This window comes from Lygodium microphyllum, chromosome 8 (genome assembly GCF_053477565.2).
Source record: "Lygodium microphyllum isolate KBCC chromosome 8, Lygodium_microphyllum_v1.1.10, whole genome shotgun sequence".
Taxonomy (NCBI): Eukaryota; Viridiplantae; Streptophyta; class Polypodiopsida; order Schizaeales; family Lygodiaceae; genus Lygodium; species Lygodium microphyllum.
This window is the reverse complement of record NC_141142.1, coordinates 140552151-140564765: the sequence shown is the minus strand read 5'-3', so window position 1 is coordinate 140564765 and position 12615 is coordinate 140552151. Positions and strand designations below refer to the sequence as shown.

The window sequence follows — 12615 nt, the reverse complement described above, 5'->3', positions numbered from 1 at the left end:
AATTTAATTAGCCTCGATCTCCTTAGAAATTATACATATATACACCAATACATATTGTTCATAATTTTCAAAATATGCATGTTAAATACAACCTTCTATTGTTAATTGTAAGTGCAAGCCCACTTGCTTGATGGCTTAATGAATGCTTGTTCTTCCTTCTTAGGACACAAATCCAAAGAGGCAAGTAAAGACTACCATGAAAGTGTGTTATGATGTAAAATGCTCATCTTTCAAGATTGAGCTACTAATAATATTCCTCTAATCATTTGTCGAATCATAACATCTTCAAGTTCTTTGTAATGTTGCAAGGTCTGCTTAACCTACCATGCCGTAGTTCCTCACCTATGGTATTTAGTTAGACTCATGCTTTTTGTAGAAGTGGGTCTCCATAAAATGTTTAGCCCATCCCTTGTATGGACAAAATAATTATCCTAAGTTTCCATAATTTATTAAATCCAAATGTTGATTTTACCTACCTATATAGCTACAAACCATAGATCTCCTTAACACTAGTTTGGTTCCGTAAGTGGACATAATAGTGTCCTCTTTTCAAATTGAATAGAAACATTCCTACTCTTAACACATCAATTATCTACAAAATTCCTTCTACAAGAGCTCTCTCCATCACCTTTGCAATATGGAAATTTTCCTTAATTATTACTATGAAACATGATCATCAAACTACTCAAAATTTATGTAGGTAGTAGAGTTCTACCAAAAAACCTAGCTTGATAAGAAACACATGGAGCTCGTACATTGCCAAACATTGATTTGCATCTGTGTATATTTACATCTTAGTAGCCTATTTTAGTTACAATGTGATTATTTTGGTTAAAATTGGTGTGTAATGGAGATTCATGGGCTCCAACATAGAAATCTACTAATTATATTATTCTCAATGCTAATCTCACCATTAACCTCATGCTATTATTTCACTTTTTGGTTACGCAGTGTTGTTTTGTTTGAAATTTAGATTTATCAAGATACCCCAACTTACATCATCAATTTATATACGACTCAAAAGGTCTTAAGAGCTTATAAAAATAAGTCTTGTGACCCTTTTGGAATTCCTTACTATTTTGAAACAAGAAAACATATAAAAAGATGCATTTGCAATCATCTCCTCAAGTTACATTGTTGTTTTTCAACCCAATACTTTTGTGTTTTAGTTGTACCCTGCAAAAAACCAAAAATTTGGAAAGTGGGGCTCAAAGTGAACGTTGTGAAGACTTGAAATGTTTCAATATACTCGACGAATATAGTCTTTACCTCTTCATAAGTCCCCAATGAACCAATGCAAAGGGCTTCTTACCCTTGCCGCTTGTAGCATGCGCAATTAGCAAAGGATTTAAAAACAATGCTCTTAATAAGTGAGAAAGTTGGCTGGTTATGACAGTGGACCTCCTGAGCCAACCGTCATTTTTATGGACTTAATGATGGCAAACTTACTAGATTCACTTGTAATCAATTGTTCACTCGAAATTTAAGCATCAAACTACACATAAAAAGAACACAATGGTTGAGCGAAACAGATACAATGTAACGATAAAGCCTAACAAGGACATCTGTTGACCAATCGCTACCAAATTTCAATTCTAGAAAAATGATCAAAAAGCAGCAACGAGAAGACTGCGAAAACAGAAGAGATGCTGCAATTTAGTTGCGCTTGAGAATGTTACTTTGATCACGAACTAGTTGCTGTGTAAGACTAAAATGCAGATGACACACTCCATGCTAGTAAAAAGTAGTTCTTCCAACATGGGGCAATTTAGGTCTATGAACCCACTGATTTCAGAAGGATTAATCAAGATAAAGCTAAGCTCCAACCTCTTTGATCGAAACACATCCCCAGCTCTACTAATAGTTAACTCTTTGTTAGTTCCCTGTATAAAATGATGAGCACAACGAGTGCCGATTGGCTGCTTTTCACAACTAGCAAGCCTAAAACCTGTCCCCTCTTAAGATAGGCCACCTATGTAGCACAGATTAGCATGTTGATGTGTCATTCCTTTTAGACAAATGTACAGTCCATGTACAGCAAGATTACAAGAGTAAAGACCCCACATTCTCCTAGAAGGCTATTAATCCTCCTCAAAATACTTGTCTTGAGCATCCTGAGATGCCTCATCAAACCAGTAATCATCCAAAGCAGCATCATGATCTATACTCACGTAGTCAAAATGCTCTGTATCTTCTCCAGATAAGAACTTTTCTTGCATGAGGCGCATGAAATCATCCTTTTTGGACTCCAACTCTACACTTGAGATAGATGGTCGAGAATTCTCTGAACTTCCACCAGACATAAACTTATCGTGCATATAACGAGAAAATTCTTCCAATTTTGACTGCTGTCGTTGTTCAAATGTTTGCAAATGGGCAGCTCCTCCTTCAACTTCAGGCACTGCAGCTTCTCTACCTGATACATTCTGTTCCAGCTGGGCTTGTTGCTGCTGAAAAACCTTGAGCATATCAGTAACAGCACCACTTGGATAGTCAAAGAAACTAGTATGCTGAAGAATTACTGTTCTCAAAAAGACAAAAGATAAAGCACATGTAGTTATCCTGAACATGAGAATCCCAGGCTATTTCATCACTGTTCAACTCAAATACCACCAACTCTTGAGATAAAACTAAGTAGCAAACTCCTATTTGCCCAACTTGATACAACTGTTTAGTCTACTCAAACAAATCATTTATCAAACAACTAGCCCATGTCCCACTTTGAGTTGAAAGATCATGTGCATTTCAAGCTTTCAGCCCACACATGCACATTGTACAAGCATTTCATGATCATGCCATCTTGTTGATTGTAGTTTTTCTTCTTGCATAATCTTGGCGTCACATAAAAAATAAATGAATCCAACAGCCTGGTTGGAGTCACACTCTGTGCTGATTATGGACTCTTGTTTTCTGTGACAACCTAAAAACAGCAGAGACCTCTCTAGCAATTGCAAAATTACAGTGGAGTAAAAAAAGGAGTTGCAAATCTAGCTAGAGCCCTGTCCAGTTGCAAGGCTCTGATGCAATGCAGGTACCAGCTTTCAGAATGCTGACAGATAACTCCTGTGGGCTCTATATGATAAGTTGCAAGGCTCTGATGCAACACAGGTACCAGCTCACAATGCTGGCAGATAACTCCTGTGGGTCCCAGATGATACCACCTCTGGCACACAGAATCTGAGCTACAGGGCTACAGATTACACATCAAAAAAGTTATTTAACTATTCTTAGAAGAAGAAAGACACGTTAGCAGTCTAGTCAGCTCATGTGTAAGTCTGGCCTATGCCTGGTATTACTGAGATATTGAGGCATTTTTCAGTGGTCATTATGATGACTATCTTGGCATTTTATGCTGGCCGACCTGATGCATTATTTGCATTCTTTATGGCCTATTTATTCAGGCTCCTCCACATTCAGTTATTTATCACTTGCAGATCCAATGCATGCCTTGTGGAGAGAGGGTGCCAGTGCCAATGCCCACGCAGCCAGTGACTCACTGTTGTACACGACTATCTCGTGTTTGGTATATGAATCCCCTATAGGTAGCGCAGAATGCACAAGGCGGTGCGCTAATGAGCTTGAGTAAGAGTCTTCATGAAAGAGCTGAACAAAGCCACCGCAAAAGACACGTCTGGATCAACCAAATCAAAGAGTCAACAAGGCACCTGTAACGGTTGGCATCACTAAGGGGATCTCTTGCTGCCAAACGCTTGGGACTCTTGGTCCATGGAGCATGAAATAGGCCGAAACTCGGCTATACCAAACTTCGAAAGAAGCTTGGAGATGTACATGTACTGCGAGATAAAAATGCCCTGTGCTATCTGATAAATCTCCAACCCAAGTAAAAAGCATAGGATCCCAAGATCCGTGATGTCGAACTCCTAGCCCAACATTTATCAAGTATAATCAACCTCCAATGTATTGCTCCCTGTGATGATGAGATCATCAACATATAGATGACCAAGATACATCTATCCTCTACAACCTTATAATAAAGGTTGGAGGCATGATCCAATCGATAGAAGCCACTGTCCAAGAAGAATCCATCAATCTGCTGATACCAAGCCCTAGGAGCTTGCCTCAAGCCAAAAAGGGCCTTCCACAAACTGTAAACATGGTCCTCCTTACCCTGCACAAGAAAACCAGGAGGCTATGAGACATAAATCTCCTCCTCCAAAATGCCCTTCAAAAAAGTCAATCTCATGTCCCGTCTGATAAACAAGCCAATGGTAATGGGCAGTCAAAGCCAAGATAGAATAGTGGACATCCAAGCTATCAGTGTGAAAGTCTCAAAATAATCCAAACCTGCCCTCTAAGAAAATCCCTTGGCAACAAGTCGTGCCTTACGCTCGTCCAAGGTCTCATCTACAAGATACTTGAAGACCCACTTCACACTAATCACCTTTTGCTTCGTCGGATGAGGAACCAAATCCCAAGTTTGGTGCCGCTGGATAGAATTGAGCTCAACTTGCACAACTATGAGCCAAACATCCTGTGCAAGAGCCTCATCAACTATAGTAGGCTCATGATCGTGAAGAATCTCAGACATAAGGGCATAGTTCACACAGAGTGAACTATCCCGCCAACCCTGTCACCTCATTGGCTTGTGTAGGCCAAGAGGCGTCTTAGAAAACTAAGTAATCCCTAAATCTTGCACGAGCTACCGATACCAACGAGAAATGGTGATAGGCTCATCCCGCTGTGAAGGAGATTGAGAAGCCTTCACTACCTGTAAAGCACCTTGTTGGGAATAAAGGGTTGGGAATAAAGAGCCACCGTGCCTTTTATACACTTGTACTTTAGTCCTTTACATATAACTATCACATAAACCTAATAGTGGTACAACTTTTTGTACCCACACATCGTGCATCTCACTCTCTCTCTCTCTCTCTCTCTCTCTCTCTCTCTCTCTCTCTCTACTATTGCTCGCTCTCTCTCTCTACCATTCCCATTGCTGAACATCGAACCTTCACTGCACATAGGCCACCACAAACTGGTATCAAAGCTGAAGGCCATCCCAACCAAGCTTCCGAAGCTTGTCCGAGTTGTGACACATCAGGTCACGGGACTATTCAGCAGTCGAGAGCAGGCACAAGTAGGCGGCATTAGCGCAAGGGGCAAGCGACATAGACTAGCAACACGTAGACAAGAGACACGCAAGTCGCATGCGGCCTAATCTACTAACAGGTGGTTTTTTTTTTTTACGAAATTCTTTTTTTTTTCTTTTTTCCTTCTTTCCTTGGTGCTCTACGGATTGTCACGCACGCACAAGCACAGTTCGACAAATATCAGAGATTTGGCACACATTTGCTCCTGGAAATTGAGGATTTAGATATATGTGTGAAGATTTTACTTGACTATGTAAAATTTGTGGATTCTTGCACACACTCAAGTCTCAGAAATAGATGCTTTTCATGTACGTGTAGAAATTGCAGTGGGACGGGTATAATTCTTGAAATTTTGACACATTAGACCCCGTACAAATTGGGCCTCTTGCAAAATTTGCAAAGTTTGGGTCAATTTTGGTCTTGGTATGTACTTGCAATGCAATTCCTATGCAAATTGAGCACATAGGACCCCGGACAAATTTAGGGGTTTTGCAAAATTTGCGATATTTTGGCAAATTTGGGTTGTGCAATCCATTCAGGAGCTACGTTTGATGGCTGCAATTGCTTGTGGTGTGCTATAACACACATTGTATGCCTCTAAAAATTGATTTGCAGATCTGAAATTTCTGCAATTACTTGAATTTTCATTGCTGTTTAGTACTTGCTTCATACCTTGGTCATTTGTTGGGCTCACATTTGTTGACTTTTAAATCACTTTTGAGGTCATAGCTCATAGCAGTGATAGCAGCAATCTTTTGCACATTAAGAAGCTTGAGGGTGCACACAACTTTGCTATATGACAAAAGCATTGATATCATGTCTTGGTGCAAAAGAAACAAGTGAAACCTATAACGACAAAAAGAGCAAAACCAGCAATCATGGATCCAAATGAGTGGGATGAGTTAGATGAGCTTGCACACTCTACCATAGAGCTTTCAATGTCAGACACTTTGTTCTTGAACATGGAGAAACTGAAATCTGCTTATGATATGTGGCAACGACTTGAGGAGTTATATACTTAGAAAAGTGCAACTAGCTAGGTTTATTGGTTTAAAAATTTAATGGATATGAAGAAATGTATAGCCATGTCTATACATTTGAATGAGTTTAACTCTATTTTCAGCCAGCTAATTGCTTTGGAATTTCACATTGATGAGGAGTTCAAGGCAACCTTTTTGCTATGCACTTTGCCTGAAAGTTGGGACTAAGGACAGCAATGAGTAATTCCAATGCTATGCTATGCTACTATATTCATATGTGGAGAGCTCTTTATTCATGGAGGAGCCCAATAAGCAAAATATTTCAGCAAACAAGTCTCTCAATGCCCTACATACTAGAGGTAGATCTTAGTAGAAAGCAACTCTGACAACAAAGCACGCAGTAAGTCTAGTGGTAAAAATGTGGAGTGCCATCATTGTGGCAAGAAAGGGCACTTCAAGTGGGATTGCTTTAAGTGGAAGAAAGAAAAGGGGAAAGGAAAAAACACTGATGATAACAAAGATGAGAAAAATAACAGGTAACATGCAAAGAAGAGCACTGTAAAGATAGAGGAAGTCAATGTAGTCAACCACGATAGTGACTGCGGCAATGATGTACTCTTTGCTTCTTCTTTTAGTGCACAGTCATTGATTGCAGATTTTGATGGTGACATGTGCACTTGGACTCTTAATTCAGGTGCCTCATTCCATGAAACACCACACTGTGAGTGGCTTGGCTCTTTGACTACAGTGGTGATAGACATGGTGTTGTCCACTTGGGGGACAATAATGCATGTGACATTGCAAGGATTGGCAGTGTGCAGTTGGCATTTCAGTAAGGTTCAGTGTTCACTTTGCATAATGTGAGGCATGTACCCTAGCTCAAGAAGAGCTTGATAAGCGTACGGCAACTAGATGATGAAGTGATAGACATGGTGTTGTCCACTTGGGGGACAATAATGCATGTGACATTGCAAGGATTGGCAGTGTGCAGTTGGCATTTCAGCATGGTTCAGTGTTCACTTTGCATAATGTGAGGCATGTACCCTAGCTCAAGAAGAGCTTGATAAGCACAGGGCAACTAGATGATGAAGGCTATTGTACCGTGTTTGAGGTATGTTGATTTTGACCATTGTGATCATTGTATTGGCAAGCATGCTCAAACATCACATAAAAAGTCTCTTTCATTAAAATCTTCACCCTTAGAGTTGGTGCATTCAAATGTATGTGAGATGCTAGGGTTGTCTCTAAGGAAAAATAAATATTTTATCACTTTTGTTGATGATGCCACACACAAAGTATGGGTTTATCTGATCCATCGTAAAGATAAGACTTTGGATAAATTTAAAAAATTCCTTGCACTTGCTAAAAATATAACCAACAAGACATTAAAGTGTCTTCACCTTGACAATGGTGGGGAATATGTGTCCAAAGCCTTTCAAGCCTTTTGTGACAACAAAGGGATAAAAAGAGAGCTCATTGCCCCTTATAGTCGGCCCCAAAATGGTGTCACAGAGCATATGAATAGGACTATTCAAAAGAAGGTCCGTACCATGTTGTCTCATGCTACATTACGTCATAGATTTCGAGAAAAGCCTGTTATGATAGTCATACACTTGATAAATTGGTCACCAAACAAGTCTTTGAATGGGAGAGTCCCCCAAGAAGTGTGGTCGAGCAAGCCATCTTCATATACACACTTGAGAGTGTTTGGCTGCAAGGCATTTGTACACATACGCAAAAAACAATGTAGCAAATTGTAGTCAAAGTCTTGTAAATGCATTTTCCTAGGATATGGTAACAAGAAATAAATGGGGTGTAAGATATGGGATCCTAGAAGAAGGAAAATTATATGCAACAATGATGCAATCTTCCAAGAAGATCGCATGCATAAATAGCCTGAAAAGACAGAGGAAGTGAGAAGGGTTCTATTTCGAGAAGAAATACATGTAGGACAACAAAGAGTGAACATTGTATAGCAGCAAATACCTGTTGTAAATGACCCTAAAAATGCAAGGAATGATGCTGAAATTGATCAGCAAGAAGTTGCCCATAATATACCACAGTTTTAACCAAAAAATGTGCCATTGGAATAGCCAGAACATGCAGAACAGCATTCTGAACCTTTTGAACAACAAGTTATTAATGCAAATTTGCAAGCTAGACAACCAACAAACATTGATCATTGGGTCCATAGGTCAACCAATAATAATAAACACCCAGATAGGTTTGTTCCTGGTGCGAATTATGTTGTTGATTACAACATGTTGATAGATTGTGGTGAACCACCGTGCTTCAAGGAAGCAATGGACAGAGTGGACAGTAAAAAATGACATAAAGCTATGGTGTCAGAGATGGAATCTCTAAAGAAAAATGACTACTCTATGAACCATATTAGGCATGGTCATATGTGAGGATATGAAACTCATACACATGGATGTAAAGACTGCTTTCTTACATGGTGATCTGCATGAGGACATATATATGCAACAGCCAGAAGGTTTTGTGGCTAAAGGGCAAGAAAAGATGCTATGTAAACTCGACAAAAGCTTGTATGGGCTGAAACAGGCACCGCATGAATGGTATCATAAGTTTGATACATTCATGCAATCTCAGAAATTTAAGAGAAGTCAAGTGGATCACTGCTTGTATACCAAGGCACAGGCAGATGGTAGCCTTATTATTCTGATTACGTATGTGGATGACATGCTGATTGGTGGTAGGGATGTTCATGCGTCAGACACATTGAAGCAAAACCTACATAGTAGCTTTGATATAAAGGATCTTGGTGAAGCAAATCATATTCTTGGCATGTGTATACTTCAGAACTGATCGAAAGATCTTTATTTGTCACAGCAAAAGTATGTATCTAAGATCTTGTGGCATTTCTATATGGAGAGGGGGAAAGCAATTGGTGTACCATTGCCTCCATATGTGAAATTCGGTGCACAGGACAGCCCTACATCTAATGATGAGAAGGCTAAAACAACCAAGATCCTGTATGCTTCAGCTGTGGGTAGCTTGATGTAAACTATGGTTGCTACATGCCCTGACATAGCATTTGCGGTGGAAGTGGTGTTGGATTTGACTCATGCCTACCCTCACAGAGGAGTGTTAGTGTCCTTTAGTAGGACACTCCGCACTTTTTACTCTCCGTACGAGAGGTTTTTTTTCCGTATTTATATCTTTTATTTTATGTGCCTATGTTACACAGTTTTGGACACTTATCGTGTTTTACACTCTTCGAGTGTGAACACCCCTCTTACAACCCTAAGGTTTAAGGGTTGTACTTCGTATTTGCACCTTATGCTTCAGACTACTGCATTGACTATCGTGCTCTCACATTCTACACTATCAATTGTACTCTTAGCTGAGCTTCGATCTGTCCTTCCTCTCACATTTGGTATCAGAGCAAAGGTCAACTCAATCTCTACTCGGAGCTCACGACTAGTTGCCCTCCTTCAACTTCAGCTTGGTGAGCTGTTGCCTTTGTTTGCAGCATCTGATTACACCGCCACCAACCACCACCATGTCGTCTGTCAGCAACCAGTGCCACCCGTGCTGCTACTCTTGGACTGCCCTATCCGCCAATGCTAACACCTCCAGCTCTAGCCGCCTCGACTGCAGAGCTGCCAGCCTGCAACGTTGCCGAAGCCGCCACAGGTCCATCCATCAGTCTGCTGTGAGCCACCACCACCTGAGACAAACACCGCCGCCTGTCTGACTAAGCCCGCCATTGCCTACATGACTTGCTCCTCCAGACGGGTGCCTGCCGCCCCGTATGTACACCACCTGCGCCTCTGCTTCCTAGTTCGCCAGCTGAGCCGCTGCAGGTTCACCCGTCAGTTCCTGACACAACCTGGTCTGCACCGACTTCAGTTGCCTCCGCTACCAAAGCCACCACCTGAGCGGCCAGCTCAGCCACCCAAATCAAAGGTAACAAACATGCAAAAATTATCAATTTTTTATTCAAATTTAATTCTATGGAAGTAGATCTAGCCCGGGCAAGCAATCTCATTTTCCAACACGTGTTTGGGACACAATTACTGTAGAGATTTTTTGAATTTTAGGACAGACATTTGGGGCTTTTGCAATCAGCTCAAAGACTGACAAATGTACATCTGTGACAGTATGAAATAGATTGCTTTCATGCATTTTGGGACAATAAATTTTGGGGCTTTTGCATTTTCAATGCTGCTAAGCGCTTATGTAATTTCATAGAGTGTGATTAAATTTGCCAATTATAGCAAAGTACTTGCTGTAATTTTTAAAAATTCTAAGATTTCTAAGTTGGTCCAACTTGAGGATAGCTCTTTTGCTCTCTAATCAGTAACATTTATCATGGTAAATCAAGGAGGTGACGTATTTACATATGTATCCAAGGAGGATAGTGTAACGAACGGGATACATAGGAACTAGGGGTTAGACACCCAATCACACTGACCGCGGTACATAAGGTGTAAGAGTCCCAGTTTAGGGCAACCAATTATTATTAAGAACATACTCTTCACCTTCATCTCCAGCTTCTATGGCTTCCTCCTTTCTTCCCTCTTTTTTGTCTCTCTCTCCTCTTCTAGTCTTTCTTTCTCTTCTTTTTTCTCTCTTTCTCTCCCTTCAGCTCATTCTCCTCTCTCCTCTCATCTTCATTCGTTACAAGTGGTATCAGAGCATTAAGCTTAGGTCCTTTTCTTCATTTCTCTCTCTCCCTTTTTAAATCCCAAACCCTAGTTACTCAGGTTACAGATACAGGTACAATAGGAAGGACCACAGTCTCAGCTTTTTGGAGCAAGCAAGAGCTATGGCTGGAGAGTCAGACATATCTAGAGGTAAAATGGCTAACTTAGCAGGTCATCACTCCTTTTCATGTAAAAAGGGTTCCAGGCCAAGTTGAGAGACTCGGGAGTTGGAAAAGGGCAAAATTCTCAATTACTATTTACCTTTGCCCTCCTTTCCTCTCTTCTCCTACAAGCTGCCATGGCTGCCAGCCCCAAAAATCTCCAAGAACTTGCTCCAACCACCATCTAGCATTAGAACCTTTTCCTTGGCACCTCAGCTTAAGATCAAGCAGTGGGGTGGGGGGTTGCTGCCCCTTGAGGCTTGCAGGGAAACCCCCGCAATATTCGGTGCATTTTGCACTGGCTGCCCTAGCCCTCCTATTGCATTTCTGCTACTCTCTGGCACGCTTGGCCACCCTAGGGTACTCCTTCAGCACTCTCTCTTTTCCCCTCTTGGCATTCTTGGCCCTAGAACAAATCTTGGACAACAGCTCGATTGTTTGGGTAGCCATGGATTCTTCACCTGGAGCTATCTCAGCTATTAAAGCTCAGCCCAAGCCCTCCCACCCTTGAAATCTCAACCCCTAAGAGCTCCTTCAGCCACTCTTGACCTCTCTTACTAGATTTAAGACATGGAGCTCATCAAGTAGAGATTTCTTGGGGACAGCCATGAAAGCTCTCTTTGAAGCTTTCCATCACTGAAAGTTAAGCTTGGTACAAGCTTGGAAGCCCCCATCATCAATGGAAGAATTCAAATGCTTAAAGGCTTCATCCATTGAAGTGTTCCAACCAACCAGGCTTGCTTGATGGAGCAATTGGCATCATGCTGGATCATACTTCAACTATCTTCCCCCAACACTAAAGAGGTATATCAATCTGATCTTAATCTCTCATCTTAATCCACTTGCTGAGCTTAATTTCTTTTGTTGGAGAGATTACGGTTGCATAGGCTTCACTAGTTCAATCCCTTATTGTATGCATGAGCCACTGAAACTAATACCCCGTTTGCCTCCTACTGCATCATGACTAATCCTAAATCAATTGCATTTGCTAACATTAACTCCTTGATCTTGTGTGCTTTGGATTAATCCCAAAAGTGAGTAATAAGCCTTTGTAAATGGGTAAGTAGCAACCAGTGAGTCACTGGACTACCAAAGTAATCCCTATCCAAGCTCTTGTTCATCCTTGCATCTCATGAAACGACCCAATGCTTCCTTTCTAATGCATCTTATGCTGATTGCTAAATAAAAATGTTTGCCATATATACTCCCACTAAGTAAAAAGGCCGATGCCAGGCGAGGTGGTAAGCCAAAAGAAAGATGACCCTCCCTTACTACTTAAGACCTTGAAGGGGTGCACAACCTGGACCAAGGGGAACTTTGCCCACCTCCCAATGATCCGAAGCTCGATACTTGTATACACATGCAAGTACTCTCCTATGGTCACCACCACTCCCGATGAAATAATCCCCTTTGGGCATCCTTTCAGTGCTTATGTTTCCCTTGTATGACACTTGAAGTGCATGCAATCAAGAGTGATGTATGGCATTAAGCTCCACTTATGCAGTGATAACAGAGCAGATGGACATGTAAATGTGCTTGGGATTGTGACCAGTATGCTCAGGATGCTATTTATGATGTTTCTCGGGTCCCTCAGTCTATGAGCCATTCATACAGTGCATTTGCATCAAAGGACAAACAGTGTTTTTAGTCACAGTCATCAAGATTCAATAACAGAAACTTTTGTATTACACCT

General features: G+C 41.0%; 1 protein-coding gene across 4 annotated transcripts in view; it reads right to left on the bottom strand.

The window, feature by feature from the left end:
- Nucleotides 1–1853: 1853 nt before the first annotated feature.
- The window catches only part of LOC148032940 (uncharacterized), a 34845-nt gene continuing 24083 nt past the window's right edge, over nt 1854–12615 (bottom strand). Inside the window, exon 3 of one of the 4 annotated variants that reach the window (XM_087683622.1) lies at nt 1854–2450. In XM_087683622.1, the coding sequence (XP_087539748.1) occupies nt 2082–2450 (369 nt within the window). In that variant the 3' untranslated portion in view covers nt 1854–2081. The remainder of the gene's footprint in view (nt 2451–12615) is intronic. The other 3 variants (XM_087683623.1, XM_087683625.1, XM_087683626.1) reach the window with 3 other exon arrangements.